The following is a 23,266-nucleotide window of genomic DNA, read 5'->3' on the forward strand; positions in this document are numbered from 1 at the left end:
ACTTTCCCTAGCACTGCTTTTAAGACTATCTGGAAACAATAACTATACAGTTCCAAAATGAATAGGGGGAAGTTTGGCATTTATTTATCATTTGTTAACAATTCTTTATAGTAGAATATTGTACAAAAGCATAATCATACTAAAGTTTTCATGCCTAAGGTTTCCAGATTAAGTAGAAGTTTATGTATATTAAGGGGCTTCTAATCAGTTCACTTTTACTAGAAGTTAGAGCTGCTAATAAAATGAGGCAATATTTCTTCCATATAATGTTATCATTAAAGTACTAGAGAGTATTTAAATATCTAATCATTCCTTTCATTGTGTATGTTTATCTCTGTTTAAAAGGGTATAGAACTTCATCATTCTAATTGGTTGTCACTCTTTAAAACTCCTGTCTTCAGATTCCTGGCAGAGGCTATTTCCCTAACTTACTATTTCGTCTCTTAAGGTGCATTTTATCTACTTTTATTAATTCTCCAATAATTTCCATCACCATACATTTATTTTCATTGATAACTATCTAGTATGTCCATCCATTGCCATAGAAACTTGATTTAGTTTAATGTGCCAACTGAAGTATATTACTGTCAAACTCAGGAGTTCCTCATCATTCATTTTGATAGAGGAACAACATCATTCAGTTGAAATAGTAAAGAAAAAAAAAGGAGTTCTAAACTGCATTTTAAAGGAGAAGGTAGTCAAAGCTACACTGTAAAATTTTCTGCCTTCCAACTTGATGTGTGAGTGCTGAACTCTTAATAGGAGAGGAAAAATTTAAATCTCCTTTTGCTACTTTGTTTTCCTTCTGGCCATGGGGAGTCTTATTTAATTGTTTTTGCTTTCATTCTTTCTTAATGTCCCTATGTTCATAATTTTGTGGTTTCTTTAGCAATTCTCTCATAACTTTTAGAGCAGAGCAGCCTCTTTGCTCGTTGTGAGTATTAAAGGAAATATATTTCTATGCCTCCTCTTACATATCTAATTCTTAAATGATCTGTAATCTTATCTTTGGCTTATCATTTATCAATGAAGTATCAATGAAAAGAATGAATCAGATTAATGAACCAGGACTCAAAAAATATGACCTTTTGAAATTCCTAGGAGTATTTCATATGTTTTATAGTTAATAAAAAGATGTTTTATTTGTAAAATTGTTTATACTAGATATGTGCATTTATTCAAATTACCAGGTGCGTTGAATAATGAGAGACTAGTATGCATGCCTATCTTTTGTCACTACTAATATTAAAGAGAACCACATATACTTTATGAGAAGTTTGCATTTTTCAACATGAGCCACTAATATGTTTGGTTTTCATTAATAGCATGCTAGAACTAAACATGAAATTTTGATACTCTTGTTAAACATGATTATCCACAAGTTTGGGGTGGCAGTGTAACTTAGTTTCATCACCACTGAATGTTTGAAAGAGCTCATTGTACTTAATCGTGGATCTATATCACTAGGTCTTACAGACTCTGATCTTATTTTAGGTTTCAGATGCAAACTAGGATTCCTTTTAAATCTTTGACATGATCTATGATCATTCATTTTTAACTTCTCTACCAACAAATGTTATGGTTCCTTTCTTGAATTTGGGGAGGAAGAGAGGGTTTTAATGTCATCACTTCATCAGAGAGATGCTTAGATCACAGTACCATTGATAAATTATTAAAAAGCACTTTTTAAAAAACATACATTTATATCCTTTAATAAATAAGAAAAAATTTTATAAAGATGTATTGTGACAGGGAGTCTGTCAGACCAAATGAGCTGGGTTTTATTTGAGCATAATATATTCTGCTTCTTAGTTACTATGTTGTTGATGTCATTACTTAACTAAAGCAGACTTACAAATAGGTTTTTGAAAGTAACTTTGGAAAATTGTCAACAAGCTCTTTCCTATTAACAAAAATTTATCAAATAGTATAGACATTAAGTAACCTAAAAAGTATTTACACTGTGGGAGATAGTTTCCAAAATTAGTTTTCTACTGAAACTAATTTACTGGCCCCTGATATACAGGGTCATGATAACTTACATGGCTGACCTGATTACAATTGTCTTATTAATTGACGAAGCATATTCATCAGATATACATTTCTCTTCAGAGTTCAAGGCAGCTTGCCTCAAGGTTTCATGAACAGTTTATTGTACGAGAAGATCTGATGGGTCTAGCTATTGGTACTCATGGTGCTAATATTCAGCAAGCTAGAAAAGTACCTGGGGTCACTGCTATTGATCTCGATGAAGATACCTGCACATTTCATATTTATGGAGAGGTAATTATTTTGGTAAATAATTTTTTCTACCTCAAATGAGTATTTCAGCTGGCTGATTTTTGTCATCAAACTTTCCCTTGTTTTTATTAGGATCAAGATGCAGTTAAAAAGGCTAGAAGTTTTCTTGAATTTGCTGAAGATGTCATACAAGTTCCAAGGAACTTAGTAGGTGAGTGAGAAATATCTGTTAACATGTACCAGAAAAACAAAATTTACACAAACAATGTATATGCCAAGGAAATTCATTTCCCCTTACTCAAGGGTATTATTTAATTGAAATATGATTTTTAAAGTATGGTCTGTTGCTATAGTGTACCAAAAATGTTTGATCAGTGTAATACTCAAAAGATTATATTTTCAGAAGATGTGCAAAAGAGAGTGCTTTGCTAGATCAAACCTACTAATGCCTGAAAGGATACATTTTACTTATCCTTCTTGCTCTATATATATTTAAGATTATTTATTTTATTTAAAAGAGATACAGAAAGATAAGGGGGAGGGAGAAGAAGAGAGAGAAAAATATCTTTCTCCTACTTGTTTGCTTCCCAGATGGTCCCAAGGGGCCAGGGCTGGGCCAAGCCAAAGCCAGGAGCCTAGAGCTTCTTCTAGGGCTCTTACGTGGATGGGAAGGGCCAAACACTTGGACCATCTTCTGCTGCTTTCCCAGGCCATTAGGAAGGAGCTGGATTGAAAGTGGAACAGCCAGGACACCGAATGGTACCAATATGGGATGCTAGTATCGCAGGCAGTGGCTTTACCCACTTTACCACAATGCTGGCCTCTTTATCTTACGATTTTACAAAATGAATGGAGACTTTCTAATTTGGACTAGATTGGTATTTGATCTCCTTCATGGTGCTATAAAGTGATAATATTCATTTTATGTTTTTAAAGATTTACTTGAAAGTCTGTTATATAGAGGGAGAGACATAGAGGCAGAGAAATCTTCATCTGGTGGTTCACTCCCCAGATGGCTGCAACAGCTAGGGCTGAGCCAGGCTGAAGCCAGGATACAGGAGGTTCTTCCAGGTCTCTCACATTGTGGCAGGGTCCCAAACACTTGGGCCCTCTGCTGCTGCTTTTCCCAGGCTGTTACCAGGGAGCTGGATTGCAAGTGGAGGAGCTGAGACTTGAACCACCACCCATATGGGATGCTGGTGTTGCAGGGGCAGCTTCACCCTCTACGCCACAATGCTTGCTCCAGTAAAAATCATTTTAATTATCTCAAGGTTGAAGATCTGAATGTACCTAATATCAGATGTCTCTGAAACTTCCTGCAAAGCCAATGGCAGTTCTTCATTTTGACTTGAGTATTGTTTCATGACCATTACCACCTTGAATATCAGCAAATATCTAGGAAATTCTCACCAATATTCCCAAGTGGTATTGGTATCTTTAGTAGATCTTGTCAGAATCAGATGTATTTTCCTCAAGAAAGCTACATAGGTTTTATGTTTTTAGTTTATAAATAGAATTGGAATATGCTACCTATACATTTTTAAAGGATTTATTTATGTATTTGAAAGACAGAGTAACTGGATCACTCCCCAGATGGCTGCAGTAGCCAGAGCTGGGCCAGCCCAGAGTCAGGAGCCAGGAACTCTATCCTGGACTTCCAAATGGGTAGCAGGGGCCCAAGTGCTTACATAATCTCCCATTGCCTTCCCAGGCAGGAAGCTGGGTCAGAAGCAGAGTAACCAGGGCTTGAACTGGCGCTCTGATATGGGATGCTGCTGTTGTAAGCAATGGCTTATTTTCACTGCACCACAACACTGACCCCTGTCAATACCTTTTATCTTTTTACTTGAGATCTTGGCTGATTGTAGAAAGTGATGTGTGGTCTTACTATGTATTTTGTTTACATAATTTCAGTGCCACTAAGCCTGCTTTTGGGTAGCATACAAGGGAACTTCATGTAAAAAAATGGAATTAAAAGATAAAAATAAAAAAGTTTTATTTCTTAATGAGTTCCATCAAGCTTGAAACACTTTTGTAAGCAATGGTATCAACCATTTTATATCATCCCTTAAAGAACTGAGGGTACTGAGAATTTAACCATGTCAGTGAAATCTTATATACCTGCAGAGAATTGGATGCCCTTTAAAGATGGTTTAAGATTGGGAAACAAAAAAGTCAGAAGGAGTGAAATTAGGACTGTGAAGTGAATGCCTAATGATTTTCCTTTGAAACTCTCACAAAATTGTCCTTGTTTGAGAGGAATGAGCAGGCGCATTGTCATGGTGGAGAAAGACTGGTCAAGCTTCCAAGGTGTTTTTTTGGCTAAAACTTTGTCTCAAAGCACTCTTAATAAGCAGATGTTGTTGTCATTCTTTGTCCCTCCAGAGAGTTGACAAGCAGAATGTCTTGAGCACCCCAAAACCTGTTGTCATGACCTTTGTTCTTGACCAGTCTCTTTGCTTTGATTGGACCATTTCTACCTCTTGAAAACCATTGCATTGATTGTGCTTTGTTGTCAGAACCATACTAATAAAGCCATGTTTCATCTCCTCTTATGATTCATCCAACAAATGCTTCAGGATCTTAGTGCCACTTGTTTGTTTCTTTTAAAAAATGTATTTATTTGAAAGGCAGAGTTACAGAGAGGCAGAGGCTGAGAGAGAGAGGTCTTCCATCTACTGGTTCACTCCCCAGATGGCCGCAACAGCCGGAGCTGTGCCGGTCCGAAGCCAGAAGCCGGGAGCTTCTTCAGGGTCTTCCACGCAGGTGCAGGGGCCCAAGGAGTTGGACCATCTTCTACTGTTTCCCAGGCTATAGCAGAGAACGGCAGGACAGCCAGAACTTTCACTGGCGCCCATATAGGATTCCGGCACTGCTGCAGGTGGCGGCTTTACCCGCTGTGCCACAGCACTAGCCCTGCCACTTGTTTCATATTTCCATTGAGGGCTCTGCCCTTTAACTTTTGAGTCAAGAGTTGTATAAACTGAACCTTTTTTATTTTTAAAGTTTTGTTTTTATTTTGACGTATTTTGCATATACCTGACCATTATATATAAAAACGTATCAGGAATAATAAGACAAACATCTGTAAAATACCCCATATGTAATGTTTTTTGTGTATAAAACACAGATATTCTTTTTTTTAAAAGCTTTTATTTAATGAATGCAAATTTCATAGGTACAACTTTAGGAATATAGTGGTTCTTCCCATTGCCCCTCTCCTCCCCCCTCCTACTCCCTCTCCCATCCCATTCTTCATTAAGATTCATTTTTAATTAACTTTATATACAGAAGACCAACTCTATGCTAAGTAAAGATTTCAACAGTTTGCACCCACATACACACACACAACATATAAAGTACTGTTTGAGAACAAGTTTTGCAGTTAATTCTCATAGTACAACTCATTGAGAACAGAGGTCCTACATTGGGGTTTAAGTGCACAGTGACTCCTGTTGTTAATTTAACAATTAACACTCTTATGTATGATGTCAGTAATCACTCGAGGCTCTTGCCATGAGCTGCCAAGGCTATGGAAGCCTTTTGTGACCACAAACTCCGGAACTGAACCAATTTAAGTCTGTGGTGTTCGCTGTTGTTTTTGTTGTTCATCATTGATCCTCTAGCTAGAGCATGAATAACATTAATTTTGTCCTCACAAATAAATTGATGTGGATGATTTGCCACCACCGTAGGCTTCATCTTTCAACATCATCTTGTTTCTTCTTAGTGTGAGTTATCCTAGGGAGGATGTTATGGCACAGTGGATTTAAGCCACTACTTCGAATGCTGGTATGAGTCCAGGCTGCTCCACTGCTGATCCAGCTTCTTTCTCATGAATCCTGGTAGACAGCAGATAATGGATTAAGTGCTTGGGTCCATGCCACCCACTTGAGGGAACCAGATGGAGTTCTGGGCTTCTGGCTTTGGCACAGCCCAGGCTGTTGCAGTCATTTGCGGAGTAAACCAGCAGATGGAAAATACTTTTCTTGTCACTCTGCCTTTCAAGTAGATGAAAAAAACATTTTCAAATGAGTTCTCCATTTCCAAATTTCTAATTCTTTTAGGACATTATCCCCACAAATCTTTCATAAAGCATCAGTGATGTCACCATTCTTCCACCAAAAACTTCATCATGAATTTGATGTTTGTATCTCAGTTTTAGCAGAATTCATGTTGCTCTGATAAAGACTCTTTAAATTTGTGTCTTATCCTTCTTAATGCCTCAAACTAAATTCTGATCAGATATTTTATAGCAAGTTAGTACAAATTTATTTTGGTGTAAAGAAGTTGAAGATCTTGCCTAATTTTTAATAATATACATTTTCTATGAACTCTTTGAAGATCCCCTCGTAAAATCATAAACATTTTCCTATGCAATTAGCATAACACCAGAAACAATACTTTTCTCAAAAAAACCTAGCTCAAATAGAATGGATTTTTTTTTAATTACCAACAGACAGAAACTTGTTATCAGTTTTATTGAAGTTTGTAGTATGGCATGATTGTAGAGGGAAGTGCCTGGGCATTTGAGTTAGATCTAGATTTTGGTCTTACTTCATTCATTTTTCAGTATTTGTGCGACTTTTGCCAGTTGTTTTAGCTCCTCTTGGTGTTCTGTTCTTCACTTGTCAAACAAATATGATCATAGCATACATCTCACAGAGTTGTAATAATTAAATGGGAAGATTATCCATGTATCTATTTGTGTAAACTTTTTGTAAAGCAGAATTGTACTAAATTGCCCACTGGGCTTTGGAAATAACTATGTAATGTATAATTGGATTGAATTATCTTTTAAATGTTAAAAGTGGATTCCACCTGGAAAGAGGATCCCAGAATTAATCGGCCTTTCTCCAGAAAGTTTGCTGAAATAAATCATCCTAGTTCCTGTTCAAACCATTGCATTTCTGTTCAGTAAAACCAGAATTCTGTTTTCAGCATCGTCCACTACAATACTGGGAACATCAGGACTTTTTTCAGAATGTGTTTTTCTATAGGATTTGGCAAGCCAGATCTTTATTTATGGAGCTGTCGTAAGAAGTATTGCATGATAGTGAATTACTTTATTCAGTCAGCTGTAGTTAACATTAAAATCATCATTAATTTATGAAAATATGTGTTGTAGACTGAAAGCAAAATATGGGAAGATTCCAGATAATTTCTCTCCCTCTACCCTTTGATTTGAAGAAAAGAGCAGAAATAATTGACAGAAGCACTTAGATCAGTAGTCCTGATTTAGTGGTGTCAGTTCTGTTCACTGACCAGTAACCAGTCAAGAGAAGTTATAAAGGGATTGAACCAGCCATACATGCAAGAGTTCCCAAGTTACATTCTTATTACAAGAGTCACAAGTTACAAGATCCTGTTGTGAGATGGCCTTTTTCACTGGGCTCTTATTTAGGTATATATGATTCAATTTTATAAAATGATAAAATAATTATTTACTTGTTTCTAGTACTTGAAAGCTTTGGAGATTTAAGAGATGTTACTGAAGAATAAAACTGGTTTTAAGCTTTTTCATTGTGATTTTGAGTTATCGTAAAGTCTGTTTTGTCTTTTACTCTATGACTAATCTTCTTACCTTTTAATATTCTGCTATAATTTGTTGCTAATGCACAGGAATAATATTCTGTTAACACATTGGCCTGAGGAATTATGTTCCTTCTAGATCTATGTATAACTACTTAAGCCATTTTAAAATTTAGGCTATCTTTTATAAATGTGCTGTACATAATTTTAGAAATATTTACTGTGGAGAAAGAAGCAGATTTAAATCTGATACATATAGAAATTCAAATTGGCAAATGAACAAACATATTTGCTATTGTATTCCTTTTCCTTAATTCATTTTGTAGAAATTTACAGGAACAGTGATACACATCACAGTACCAGCACATTTAAAGTGTATTTTATGTAAAATAAGACTTTTAGAACTGCATTAGCAGTTAAAAATTATCCAGTTAATTCACAACTATTAATTCTGTACCTTACCAAAGAAGTTTAAACTATGATGACCTAATGAAATAGAAAACTAGTTTAACTCTGTCTTTCTGAACATAGTCTGCTTTGGTATTGAAATTTTATAATTCATTTGTGAGTGTGTATGTGTATCTCTATAAAATTTGTGTATATATGAATGGGTGAATGCGATAAGATAGTTTACAAATATGTTTTTAAAATCAAACATGCATTATTCATTTCCTAGGCAAAGTAATAGGAAAAAATGGGAAACTGATTCAAGAGATTGTGGACAAGTCAGGAGTTGTGAGGGTGAGGATTGAGGCTGAAAATGAGAAAAATGTTGCACAAGAAGAGGTATGTTGCCATATATGTTTCTGGCTTATCTAAAACAAGTTTAGTTGACATTATTTTAGAGGCTTCTGTAATATGCAGATAATGTGAATATAAATATTCTGAACAATCAAGCATGTCTGATGTGATTCATGTGTCCTCTAGTGATTTGACTTTGTATTGGTCATTTTAACCTATTTAAATTACTTTAAAATGGGTAGTCATACATTTTTAAAATATGAAACATACATCATTGAACTGGACATTAGTGACACATTAATGAAATGATACACACAAAAATGTTTTACTGATAGAGCACTTTTCAAGTGTTAATGTTGCTGGCAAAGACAAAGACAAAATTATGACACAGGTTAGGTTTTCTGGCCTTTATCCTTTGGCTTTTTGATTTGGGAACTGTGTGGTATGCATGTTTAAATTTGAGGAGGGGGTGGAAATAATGGATGTTTCCCAAGGTTCTCATCTTTAAATTTTGTAACCCTGACTTTTATCTTCCTGAATATATGCTTTTGGGAATAACCTTAAACTATTTCTGTGAGGTAGAGAAGGTGAAGGTGTGCCTTTCTGTACAATACTTCACTTGTTTAAAATACTATCCCCTTGAAGTGTCATAATTTTCACATATCTAGCCTTCTTTCATGAAAGTTTCTTTTAGATGAGGCTTAAATCCTTAGGGATTCTCTACTGCATTATTTTTGCATTCTTTAATTTTTATATCAAACTTGTTATTTAGTTTCTTAAAATATGACCATTGATACAATAATACAGCTACTCAGTACTTTAAAATTTGAATTTTTTAATTTTTTCTGTTTTTTACCAAGGAAATTATACCACCAAATTCCTTACCTTCCAATAATTCGAGGGTTGGACCCAATACGTCAGAAGAAAAAAAACATTTAGATATAAAGGAAAACAGCACCCATTTTTCTCAGCCTAACAGTACAAAAGTCCAGAGGGTAAGAATTACTTGTCACTTTGAATTACACTAAAAGGAATTTCTTCAACTCAGATGGTACAGTTGGTATTTTTGGTATTTTCTCTGGTTAGACTTACAGGATGCTTATGTTCTGTTTTTTTTTTTTCCAAATCTGATGACCAGGTTATGAGATACTATGGACCAAAATAATACATACATTCTAGTTGATTCAGTGACATATCTTATGCTATAAACACAGAATAACTGGGTTGCATATTTTTTTTGAGGGTGGACTTTTTTTCCATATTGTGTCTTAAATTTTCAGGTGTTATAGTTCAAAATGTGCCTTCCCTTACATGTATTAGTTGCTTAAAACCATGCTTTAGAGACTTAATTCACTATTTGAACTAACCTAACTATTTGGAAGTGGGTTTAGAAGTCCTACAGTGAAAGTCCTGCGTTCAGGCTTCTGTGTATCATTTGTTATAGTTAATGACATCACTTGCATTCCTTATACTGCTTTAGGTGTTAGTGGTTTCATCAACTGTAGCAGGGGAATCCCAGAAACCTGAACTCAAGGCTTGGCAGGTAGGAAAATATTCCTTGAAAAATACATTTTAAATTTATATTTTAATGTCTATTCCCCTTATTAAAAAAGACTACAAGTGATCTTCATGGTTGGGACTGGTAGAGGAGTGTTTTTAGATTTGTGAATCCATTGCTGGGGATAAAGCTCAAACACCTTCACTCTGCTTATAAGCCCTATTCTGGTTACTTGTTAAGTGTCATCTCTTCCCCAGCTTTCTCCCTGCACTCTAGAGAAGCTTGAGTCATTCTGACTGAAATACTTGGAGTTCTCTGAACATTATCGTACTCCTTTGCTTCTAGGATTATATATGGGTTTACTCTTTCTGGAGTATTCTTTGTCCCCCACTTGCCACCTCACTTTAACTGTACGCTGAAACTGTTCTGTACTTACCACGGGTCTTCCAACTGGGTTGAGAGCGTTCCCCTTTCTGTGCTCCGATGTGTTCACACCTAACATAGCACTCATATATAGATGTTTACTTGTGGATCTCAACCACATTGTAAGCTCCCTGAGGGCAAGGGCCCCTACCTGACCCTGAAAACTGTTTATGGAGAAGATGCTATGACTCACAAGAGATAGAAAGCAAAACTACCATTTTACAAAGAAAACTTTAACTGCAAGCAAATTGAATATTCCTCTCTGCTGGCAAGTCCAGTTCTTTTTCCAGAACAGGGAATCACTTTTTCTTGGTTTCTGCATTGAAGACCACCACCCTTTCTTCCTTTTGATTTATTGTTCAGGCTCACAAGAATGGTTCCTGAGTACTCCCACAGTTTGGACATACTGAAAGAAAATGATTTTAAAATATTTTTTCCAAAATAAATCTAAGTATTTTAAAGGAGATTTTAGTGATATTTGACCTAGGGGGGAGTATGTGGCATTCATTCCATCATATGGAATGACATATAGCAGAAGCTGAATTGGAGGTGGAGCAGCCAGGTCTTGAACTGGTACCCAAATGGGATGCTGGCACTACAGGCAGAGGCTTAACCTTCTGTGCCACAGAGCCTGCACCCTGTTTTAATTTTTTAAGAAAAGAGATCTGGGGGCTGGCGCTGTGGCATAGCAGGTAAAGCTGCCACCTGCACATCCCACATGGATGCTGGTTTAAGTCCCAGCTGCTGCTTCCAATCCAACTCTGCTATGGCCTGGGAAAGCAATAGAAGATGTCCCAAATGCTTGGGCCCCTGCACTTGCATGGGAGACGTGGAAGAAGCTCCTGGCTTTGCTTTGGCCCAGCTCTGACCTTTATGGCCACTTGGGGAATGAACCAGCAGATGAGAAATCTCTCTTTCTTTCTGCCTCTGCCTCTCTCTAATCCTGCCTTTCAAATAAAGAAAAAAATCTTGAAGAAAGATTGATAGTAACAAATTTTTTTAAAAAAGATATCTGATTCTCAAAAAAAAAAACCTGATTCTTTTTTGTTAAAAGATTTATTTATTTTATTTGAAAGGCAGAGTTAGAGAGAGGGAGAGGCAGAGATCTTCCATCTGCTGGTTCACTCCCCAAGTGGCCATAACTGCCACAGCTGGGCCAGACAGAGCTTCCTCTGGGTCTCCCATGTAGATTCAAGAGCCTAAGCAGTTGAGCCATTCTCTGCTTCTTTCCCAGGCTCGTTCGCAGGGAGCTAGATGGGAAGTGGAGCAGCCAAGAATTGAACTGGCATCCCATATGCTGCAGACAGTGGCCTAACCTGCTATGCCACAGCACCATGTGAAGCCTATGGTTTTTCAGCAGCATCTTATTGTTGTAGGTGGTTGTTGCTACTAGAAGGCAGTGCCTTGCCTGCCAGATGAAGGTCAGCTTATCAGTAGGATTTTTTTTAAAGATTTATTTACTGGGCCTGGCGCTGTGGCGCAGTGGGTTAACACCCTGGCCTGAAGCACCGGCACCCCATATGAGCACCGGTTCTAGTCCCAGCTGCTCCACTTCAAGTCCAGCTCTCTGCTATGGCCTAGGAAAGCAGTAGAAGATGGCCCAAGTCCTTGGGCCCCTGCACCTGTGTGGGAGACCTGGAAGAAGCTCCTGGCTCCTGCCTTTGATCGGCACAGCTCCGGCCGTTGCAGTCATCTGGGGAGTGAACCATCGGATAGAAGACCTCTCTCTCTGTCTCTACCTCTCTCTCTAACTCTGTCTTTTAAATAAATAAAATAAATCTTTAAAAAAAAAAGATGGGATGCCAGCAGTTCAGGCCAGGGCTTTAACCCACTGCACCACAGCGCTGGCCCCTGGTAGCAGGATTTTCTAAGTGTTCAGTTTTATTCCCCATTAATTGTCACATTCACATGAAAGGAAAAAGAAAAACTTGTTCAAGTCCCCACATACTTTTAAGATGTGGTATACTGGTATACTGAATGTAAGCAGGCAAAAGCAGCTCAACTGTAGCCATACCTATCAAATGAAAGGCCATTATTAGGCTTTTCTTACCTTTTAACTTTGCCTAAAAATTATACTATATCCACACTAAAGTTTCCATATGCTTTTTGGTAGTTATTTGTGAATATCAGTAACATTATGCACTTCTTCAGAAGCAAAATGTTGAACTGGTTTCCATTTAGAATGTCTGTCATAGTTGCCAGATATTTACACAACTGTTTAGGCTTCCTTATAACTTGTAACAAGAAATAATTTATTTTGTCATTTATGCTGATGAGCTAAAAAAACAGAGTTTTAGTATATGCCTTTTAAAAAATCTATTTATGCTAAAGTGTAGTACACAGAGAGAAATTAAACCTTCCTTATCTGTCAGCCTTTTAAAACTTTCAGAGTATATTATTGAAATGTTTCTGGGCTTGCTAATCTTTATGCTCATGGATGTTCCTAAATTTTTTTGTCTCAACAGATTAATTATTATATTTTTATTAACCCTGATTCATTTTTGCTTTGTTTGTTCTCTGTTGACAGAAATAACACAATTGTTAGCGTTTTTACTTTTGTATCCCTGGTATCTAATTTTGAATTTTTTAATGTTATAAATAATTTAGAATATTTTAAACAATTTTACTTATATAGATGTATTAAAGCTTGTATAATTCTGAATTATATATTTGTAGTTTTTGCCAACATTTAATAGTAGTGTATAAAACATAATCTGATGCATTTAAAGGGTTACTCTAATGATCTGTCCTTATTCACAGATGTACAAAATACACCAACTACTTTGGCTTTTATGTATTGATTTGTATTTTCAACAAAGTTTTGTGCCTCCTGTTCACCAGACCCTGTGCTAGGGATTTAGTCACTATTTACATTTTTCAGATTAATTTTTCATTAATTTTTTAGATTTATTATTGCAATTTTTTTCAGGGTATGGTACCATTTGTTTTTGTGGGAACAAAGGATAGCATCGCTAATGCTACTGTTCTTTTGGATTATCACCTGAACTATTTAAAGGTGAGAACAGAAAGAACTTTAACTTCTAATCCTTTTGTACTAAAATGTAAATACTCCATAGTAAATCTTTCAGCACTTAGGATTCATTCAGCTTGTGTATAGCAGTGTATGATCTGTAAATAGAAAAAATGCTCACTTTGGTTAGCTTATTTTGCTTCTAAAAACAGTTCAGTTTTTCATCATTACAAATTTTAAGATTAATGTTTCAGTTCTCAGTAAATTCCTGTGTGTCCCCTTATTCTTCTGTTAAACACTTACAATTTAGGTAACCCTATACATAGCCTTCTAACCTAGATGATCCTTTCTAGCTTTCGTGGTTTATTTCCAGGCCAAATCTTGTGTCAGTAACCCTTAACGTTTCTGTATCTTTTATGTCACTTACCAAGGAAATCTCAGCATTTCAAGAAGTTGTCCTCTGTTTACATGTTTGTCCTTCATATCTTTCTATATACATGGTTATTTGAATTGTAAATGATTTGTGTCTTTTATTTGCTCATCTTAGTACCTGTCAGTTTCTCCCTCTAGATTTCTAGATTGCAAACTAGAAGGTAGAAACCAAGAGGCTACAGTGTGTAATCAAAAGAGCACTGGATTGGCAACCTAGTACTTGGCTTTCATTCTTTGGCCATAAACTAGATATGCAATTTAGCCAAGTTACTTCCCCAGACTGGGAGCATTTTGAAATTCTTTGTAGCCAGCATGTTCTAAATTTATCAAAATGGAACCTTACCGATTTCATTTTTGTAACTTCTTTGTATACATACAAGTCAGAATTATATAGCTGATCTAAAATAGTGTTTAAATTGTAATCCAACTTTCTATTTTATTTGTGTTGCTATCTTAAGAATTTTTGATAATTTCTTGAAGAAATAAAAGTAAATGATTTTATCTTAGGCATTTCATTCATTTTTAGGGTAATCAGTTAATAATCAAAGGTGGGAATGCTTCGTCTAGCAAGGTTTGCATGGGTAGGATGCTTCTTTGATTCGCTTATTTGTTTTTTTGTTTGTTTTACAGTGTGTTATGTGTAGTCTCTTGAATTTTTTTCTTCATAGTCTTATCTTAAATAATTATGAAGACCTGGAGAGTTAGGGATGCATTCTATCAAATCCTTTTTTCTTTTCACTGATGTTCTCTCTTTAATCTTTCAATTTTATTGTTCACAACTGTATGTCTTTTGGTTATTAGCAGCTGTCCTGTTGCCATTCTTTCCCATCTGGCATCTTTCACTAGAACGTGACTGCTTTTCCCAGTGGGATAACCTGGAATACCTGTTTTGCAAGATATACCAAATACATGAGCAAATACTGTACCTTTGAAGGAAGGAAGCCACTCATCTGTAGTCTCTCTTTTTCTCAAGTCCTAAGCAAAGCAGATTCTGGTTCACTGCACAGCTGAAACTCAACTGAAATCCTTACCTGACCATTCATTTCTAGATGTCACACCAAGATTTTAGAAACTCAGTTTTACAGGTCCTTCTTCAGTGACTATTCATATATACCAGGAGATGGGAATGTCCAATCTGCAGGCCATTTAAGACCCACAAAATCATTTGGTCTGCAGGACTCAAAATTCAATAAATCTGTAGCAAGCTAATTTTTAAGTTGATAATTTTGTATGGCCCATGGGTGATGATACAAACATCCAAATGGCCCTTGGCAGTAAAAGGGTTCCCCATCCCTGAATATAGGCTGTCATAATGACCTCTGCTTGAGAGAGACACCAGTACTACTGTAGTAGAGGATCTGATTCCATGTAGCCCGTCAATGCATTGTTTATGGTTAGATTGGAAGGACTTTGAAAGGCGATTTCATCTTGATTTACAGAACCCAGTTTAGTGGAAGCAATGTGTGTTAAGAACCTGTCAGTGGACCTCTGATGTATATTTTGATCAATTAAATTTATTCTGTTTGTTATTATTCTTGATCTAGGAGAATTGTGGTCTTTTAGAGGTTTTCAAGGCATTATATAACATCTTGCTGTTTTGGTCAGACACTAAGTTGGTTTTTTTTTCCCCTCAAGTAAGGAATATCAGCGTTTTCAGTTCATGGAAAATAATTGTTCCTTAATTGTATAATCACATCCAAAGATAGTATACCCATATGTTCTTATAAAACAAAAAAAGGGCCCATACTCAATTTATAGTGCTTTATAAATTTAAGATATTATTTGGAAAGTTGTTTTAATTAAGATTACTTACAATGTATGTTTTTTAAGGCTACCTGGTTAAACTTAAATGTTATTTGTCTTTATACATTTTAGCATTGTTTTATTCCATGTCTTCTCATCAAGAAGTCCCAAAACTACCATATCTGCCTTAGCAGTAGAATAATTGGATAATAGTGCCAAATCAAGCAGCTTTAAGTTTTATTCATTATTATTTTAATATAGAGTACTTTTGTTATATCTCTAACTCAGGACATCAATAATCTGTTAGCTGTAGTTATTTTCTTTTTAAGGAGACCCTTTACTTTCCTGTTAATTCTGTGTAACAGTGTTTACTGTAAATTTAGAACTGAAATTGAAGTATTTCCAGTATACTTTTTATCTGATGAAAAGGAGAAAGATATTACTAAGTAAAATGTCAAATTATTTTTACTGTTATCTTGTATATTTTAAATAGGAAGTAGACCAGTTGCGTTTGGAGAGATTACAAATTGATGAGCAGTTGCGACAGATTGGAGCTAGTTCTAGACCACCACCAAATCGTACAGATAAGGAAAAAGGCTATGTGACTGATGATGGTCAAGGAATGGGTCGAGGTAGTAGACCTTACAGAAATAGGGGGCACGGCAGACGCGGTCCTGGATATACTTCAGGTACAAACTAAGCATTTTACTCAGTAACTTTATCTGTTCTAGACTTAATAGCTGCTAATTTCTAATACTCATTAGAACCCCATTGTAACAATTTCTCACTACATGATTTTCAATTCACAGTGGGTCACATTGTGTTACAAGAGACTTACAGAGTGAAAATCTGATAATAACACACATAGTAAACAGGGCAAGTATGAGTTCTGTCGATGTTCTGATTGTGGATAAATCTGCTTAAGCCCTTGTGTGTTGATGGCTTTCTCAAAGGCCTCTCCTGATTTTATTACTGTGTAGCCAAAACCTTTTCCACTTGTGTACTGTGGCTCATTTTTTGTTAGGCATGTGCTGGTCATACTTGTTGATGCACCATGTAAATCAGGGGTCTATATCCTGTGGGTCATAAGGTGATTTTGAGTGGCATGGCCAAAGTCAACCCTAGGCATAGTCAAGAATAGGCAAAGTTTCTTTGCCTTCCCAGCTCTTCTGTCCTTGCTTCTTTCTACTCTCCCAATATCTTTTGGTGAACCAGGTCCCCACCTGCCAGTGCCTACTGTCTTTCTTGCTCAATTGTGTATCTACTATGTAACTTGCTAATGATGGTATAAGGTATAATCCATCTCACAAATATTTGCATTTCAAAAAGGAACTCTTTAAGATGGAAAAGCCTACAAGATCCACAGGAATGAAGCTATAATGATGAAGCTATAATTGGTCATTAGCTCCAACAGAGGAAGAGAGAGAGGTAGTAGAGTGATATTCTGGAGTCCGGGAGAGTCATCTACTCCTATGGCCAACTTTGAACCTAACCCTAACCCCTCTTCCAGCAGTCTATTCTTTTACCTATAAATTTCTACCTCACTGTGGAACTCTTTTCCCCTATTTCCATATCTGTGTCATTAACCTCCTCAGGCACAATAGGTTTATTATAGTAACCCTATATTAATTATCACAGTTGTTTTAGTGGGAGTGGGAGGGAAGGTTGTGAACTAAGCATAAGGCAAACATACCTGTCTTTCAGCAAGGTCCAAACCCTGACCCCACAACAGACCCTTTTTGGAGACAGTTGTCATGATGGCCTTTGCCACCTCCCAAAACCAAAATCCATAGATTACCCTCTGACCATGGCTAAATTTGTTAAAAGGAGCTCTCTTCATAGAGGTTTTGTTTGTCAGGGTATTGCATTTAACTGATGGAGACAACTTTTCCTCCAGAGGGCACAGATGTGTAAAGGAACACAGCTGTTTAATGATCTGTCACATTTGGGTTTGAATTTAGGTGACTATAATAAAATTCTCTTTTTAAAAAGGAGATCCAAAACTGTTTATGACCAAAATTACCCTAAATATTGCAATGCCCTTCAATTTGAATTTAAAAACTTATTTTACAACATGGAAGATGATAATTTTTTGTTTGTGGTGGGCTTATAAATTGGGAAAAGTATTGAATTACCCCTGAAACATCTCTGGAAGCTTCTTTTAACCTTTTTTTTTTAAGTCGGACAATGGTATATAACTTTTAACTCTCGATAGGAACTAATTCTGAAGCATCAAATGCTTCTGAAACAGAATCTGACCACAGAGACGAACTCAGTGATTGGTCATTAGCTCCAACAGAGGAAGAGAGGGAGAGCTTCCTGCGCAGAGGAGACGGACGGCGGCGTGGAGGGGGAGGAAGAGGACAGGGAGGAAGAGGACGTGGAGGAGGCTTCAAAGGTACAGAGATTTTCATTATTAAGAAATAAAGGTGAATAACGCTTGGTGATGCAATGAAATATTATCAAGATTTCATCTTTCCCGTTTTGTGTTGATCACCATAAGGAAATAGTAGGCTCTTATATGGTACATAGCAAAAATATTATACAGCCTTCTTTTATAGTTCATGTAGAATATAAGAATAAACATTGATAATTAGTTCAGCTTCTTTAGAGATTCTAAACATAGCATCTGATTGCAAATTCAGATTGTCCTGCTTTTGTAATATTTGTTTTCTTTGTAACAGTCTAGATTATTAACTATTATATAACTAGACTCACTAAGCTATTGATTATACTTTAGAGCCTGTGATTGGTCTAAATAGAAGATGGTAAGTAAGCATTTCAGAATCAGTAACTGTTGAACTTTTAAAAACATTGCTATAGGAAACGACGATCACTCCCGAACAGATAATCGTCCACGTAATCCAAGAGAAGCTAAAGGAAGAACAGCGGATGGATCTCTTCAGGTAAACTCTCTGTGCTTCGTTTCACCTAAGTTATTTCAATGTGGTAGTTTGAGATTTGTGAGTCTATTTTTAAGCATGTACAGAAATTATAAGTTTTGTGTGTAACATATTTTCCCTTCAGCATTACAATTGTGGGTAATCTTAGACCTTAATGACAAATACATAGATAAAGTTTCTCTGGGGAACATGCAGTCTACGTATTTGTGAAAATTTTGACAGCCACATTATGATTTTTAATAACCCATTTGTGAGCCCACTCGTCCCCCAAAAAACAGTCATCCTGGAATATATTAAGAGATTTGAGAAAACTTTCTGTATCTCTTCTCCCTTAAGTTACAAGGATAGAATATTCCCTTTAAATGAGGAAAAGAAAGTACCTCTCTCACAAATAATACTGAGGGTAGGACTGATGATATTCAGCTGGTCTCCATGCCAAATCAGTCAGCTGCTTATTCACAGACAGGTCTATTCTAAGGATCCCATCTTAATCAGAATTAAACTCACTGTTAAGTGACCACTCAGCATATCCAGGCACCTTTGGCTAAGTGCTTTGTGTATGTTTTATCTCATCTAATCATACAGCAGCTCACGAAGGTAAGTAGTTTTGTTTTATTTTATAGTTGAGAAACTGAAGCTTTAGTCCTTTATCCATAGTCACATAGCTATGGTGGGATGATTTTCAGACCTTGGTGTCTGATTCTCCAGAATGCATGCTTTCTAATTCTTCTGTAACTTTCAGTTCTCAAGCCAAGTAGGGTTCCTTTCTAACTGTAAAATGGTCTAGGACCACACCCAAGGTTAATGATGGATATTTCTTAAGTTTCTTAAGGTAAAAACTTTGATGGCATATTCCTAAGAATTCATAGCAACTGTAAGTGTTAACTGTTGGTAGATTCTTAAGGATTCACTTAGAAAAAAAAGGTCTTGTGCCTAGATGAAAAGATTGGCAAATTTATATACATGTGCTTTACAAAAATAAAAGTTATTTATGTACCACTTTGGTAATTCCCCACTTAAACTGACGTGTTTGGTCTGGGCAACCTGACCATAGTATTTTATAAGTATGCATAGTTATATTTAGAATACTGAATAACACAGTTATGTTTTCCATGTGAAAGTAGATAAAAGATCAAAGCATTGAACCCTTGATGACCAAACACTTAAAACATACATCTGGATCCAACACTTAAACATACTTTTAAATTGCAGTTAACATTTTGGGATATTTTTAGCGTTTGAACCTGAAGCAAGTGAATACTGTCAGTTGTTTAAGGTCCATTGGTCAAGGTCTTCTTTGGAACACCATCTATAATTCTGTTAGCAGTGTTCAGTGTTAGCCCTTAAAATATTTTGTAACTCTTAGAATATTATTTTTTAAACTATGTTAATCTTTATACTCTTCTAGGATTACCTTTTCAAAAATTATCTCCAAACCTAAGTTTGTGGAGAATGGAATTAAAAGATCTTCATTTTGCTTCAAAAAACTCTGAAATCCATGCATCCCTTTTTTTCATACAATGTATTGCCCATGAACTTTTTGAAGATCTGTCATACAAGCTAGAAACCAGTGTTCTCATTTTTCTACTCTAAGACAATGGAGTTCACAGTACACAGAGAAATTTAATCATACTTATAATGAGATATAAACTTTTGAACTAAAGGCTAACTAATAAGTGATTTAGTTGAGTTCTTAACCTGGGAAAGTCAGAATAAGAAGACATTATTTTGTGTGTCTCCTAGGTTTCAAATTCTTTGAAGAATAATCTATTCTTTTTTGAGCTCTAGTGTTAGAGGCATGTGTAACTCCTGATAATCAGTAATAGCAATTGATTTTAACTGTTTGTTTCTCACTGTTCTATTCTGCTTAGAAGAAGACACGGTAGGATTGTTAGTTTGTCTCTTTGGATGCAGTAAGATGACCATTTGTGTTCCAGTTAAAGAAGCAGAGTGTTTTAAAATCAAACTCAATAAAGACCCAATCTTACCTTATCTTTGCACTTCTTGTATTATCATCTCCAGTTCCCTTATAACGTGTAGAATTTACACTTCAGACTTGCATTTCTTGTCAGGCCAATTACAGTTACAATAGGATATGATCTGTATATATAACAACTATAACTTGTTTTAGATCAGAGTTGACTGCAATAATGAAAGGAGTGTCCACACTAAAACATTACAGAATACCTCCAGTGAAGGTAATCGGCTGCGCACGGGTAAAGATCGTAACCAGAAGAAGGAAAAGCCAGACAGCGTGGATGGTCAACAACCGCTCGTGAATGGAGTACCCTAAACTGCATAATTCTGAAGTTATATTTCCTATACCATTTCCGTAATTCTTATTCCATATTAGAAAACTTTGTTAGGCCAAAGACAAATAGTAGGCAAGATGGCACAGGGCATGAAATGAACACAAATTCTGCTGAGAATTTTTGTTTGTTTTTGGTATTGGCCATAAGCAACAATTTTCAAATTGGCACAAAATGGTCTTGAAATTTGAAATTTTGCTTTTAAGTATACTTAGCACTTCAGGGCAGGATTTTTGTTTTATTTTTTAAAGTACTGAGCAGTGATATTCTTTATTAATTTGGGCCATTTTCTTGCATTGGGTGAGAACTCACCGGTACATTTAAGTTTTTTTAAATAGTATTTATGGTAAATCTACTAGACTTCTATTTTCACTCTCACAGAGAAGTCTCCATGAAATGCTATGTCATTTCATGTCCTGTGTCAGTTTATGTTTTGGTCCACGTTTCCAGTATTTTTGTGGACCCTGAAATGTGTGTGATGTGACATTTGTCATTTTCATTAGCAAAAAAAAAGTTGTATGATCTGTGCCTTTTTTATATCTTGGCAGGTAGGAATATTATATTTGGATGCAGAGTTCAGGGAAGATAAGTTGGAAACACTAAATGTTAAAAGATGTAGCAAACCCTGTCAAACATTAGTACTTTATAGAAGAATGCATGCTTTGCATATTTTTTTTCTTACATAAACATCAGGTTAGGCAGTATAAAGAATAGGACTTGTTTTTGTTTTGTTGCACTGAAGTTTGACAAATAGTGTTATTGAAAGGGATGTGTAATTTTTCTGTATAGACAGAAGAAATAACTATCTTCATTTCAGAGAGGCTAAAATGTTTTCAGCTGGGAACAATTCTTCCTGGTTGAAAGTTAGTAGGATATGCCTGCTCTTTGGCCTGATGACCAATTTTAACTTAGAACCTTTTTTTATTTGTCCTCTCCAAGTTTTGTGAAGTTTTTCATATTTTGATTTCAAGCTTATTTTGGTGAGATGCAAAGGTCATTTCCATGTATGCATAATAATCCTGTGCCGTACAGGTACTTTGTCTAAGAAACTTTGGAAGCAGGTTAAATGTTTTGTAAACTTTGAAATATAAGGTCTAAACTGTAAGCAGATCGAAAAGCAGACTAGGGTTGGTTAACAAATAACACAATTTTTTAAAAATTTTTTTTCCCTTTTGTTTTTTGATGTGTTGGGTTTTGGTATTGTTTTTGAGTTTTTTTTTTAATTAATGAAATTTACTGAGGAAAAATATGTGAAGGACCTTCACTCTTAAGATGTTATATTTTTCTTAAAAAAAACTCCAAGTAGGGGTACCACTGATTCTGTACAGAGCCGTACAAACCGAAGTTCTGCCTCTGATGTGTTTTGTGAGTTTGTTTCTTTGAATTTTCATTTTACAGTTATTTTTCCTTGCATACAAATAAGCATATAAAAATGGCAGCAAACTGCACATGATTTCACGAATATTAAAAAGTCTTTTAAAAAGTATTGCCAAACATTAATGTTGATTTCTAGTTATTTATTCTGGGAATGTATAGTATTTGAAAACAGAAATTGGTACCTTGCACACATCATCTGTAAGCTGTTTGGTTTAAAATACTGTAGATAATTAACCAAGGTAGAATGACCTTGTAATGTAACTGCTCTTGGGCAATATTCTCTGTACATATTAGCGACAACAGATTGGATTTTATGTTGACATTTGTTTGGTTATAGTGCAATATATTTTGTATGCAAGCAGTTTCAATAAAGTTTGATCTTCCTCTGCTAAATGATGTTGATGCAATCCTTACAAATGATTGCTTTTAAAATTTTAAGATAGGAAAAGAAATCTATAGAAAGTGTTCTGTTACAAAGTGTAACTGTTACCATTGGAAATGTCACATGTCATAGGAAGTTAGCTGTTATCTACCAACTTTCAAGAACTTATATCTTGTTTAATAAAACAAGTGAAAAATCAAAATGGTACAAAAACACTATGTACCATATCAATATGCACTAAGTCTCTTTTTTACGAAGGCTGAATTCAGCAAGGCGCTAACTTGCTTAAATGTGAATTACTAACTTCTAAAACTGTAATTTGATTCACATGTTTTCAAATGGAGTTGGAAGTTGATTCATATTACAATATTTGTGTGCTAAACGTGTATGTTTTTCAGTTCAAAGTCATGATGTTTTTAAAATCTTTAATTAAAGTTTCAGAATCTGAAGATTGTTTATCTAGATGTAAATTTTTATTAAAAACTTGCACTTATGAAAAAGCAAAAAATTAGTCTGACAGATGTTTGCTCCTGGCTTTAAATTTCTAACTATGAAAAAAATTAATGATATGTGGGGGAAAAGTTATTTATCATGCAAAGCAAATGTGTGTTGCAAATCATCTTTTATATGCCCTTAAAAGGCAAAAATGAACATATTTGAAACTAATTCTCCATATTCTCAGTTACAAAAGTTACACCTATGGCCTTAAAAAAG

The 23,266-nt window shown here is 35.5% G+C and overlaps 1 protein-coding gene across 15 annotated transcripts in view; it reads left to right on the forward strand.

The window, feature by feature from the left end:
- Positions 1 to 23,060, forward strand: part of FMR1 (fragile X messenger ribonucleoprotein 1) — a 41,631-nt gene extending 18,571 nt beyond the window's left edge. The window contains exons 8-17 of one of the 15 annotated variants that reach the window (XM_008273450.4): positions 2,113 to 2,283; positions 2,374 to 2,452; positions 8,450 to 8,559; positions 9,375 to 9,509; positions 9,995 to 10,057; positions 13,365 to 13,451; positions 16,075 to 16,270; positions 17,797 to 17,979; positions 18,405 to 18,487; positions 20,616 to 23,060. In XM_008273450.4, the coding sequence (XP_008271672.1) occupies positions 2,113 to 2,283; positions 2,374 to 2,452; positions 8,450 to 8,559; positions 9,375 to 9,509; positions 9,995 to 10,057; positions 13,365 to 13,451; positions 16,075 to 16,270; positions 17,797 to 17,979; positions 18,405 to 18,487; positions 20,616 to 20,777 (1,269 nt within the window). In that variant the 3' untranslated portion in view covers positions 20,778 to 23,060. The remainder of the gene's footprint in view (positions 1 to 2,112; positions 2,284 to 2,373; positions 2,453 to 8,449; positions 8,560 to 9,374; positions 9,510 to 9,994; positions 10,058 to 13,364; positions 13,452 to 16,074; positions 16,271 to 17,796; positions 17,980 to 18,404; positions 18,488 to 20,615) is intronic. The other 14 variants (XM_008273451.4, XM_008273455.4, XM_008273454.4 and 11 more) reach the window with 14 other exon arrangements.
- Positions 23,061 to 23,266: the final 206 nt, after the last annotated feature.

Source organism: Oryctolagus cuniculus, chromosome X, assembly GCF_964237555.1.
Source record: "Oryctolagus cuniculus chromosome X, mOryCun1.1, whole genome shotgun sequence".
Lineage (NCBI taxonomy): Eukaryota > Metazoa > Chordata > Mammalia > Lagomorpha > Leporidae > Oryctolagus > Oryctolagus cuniculus.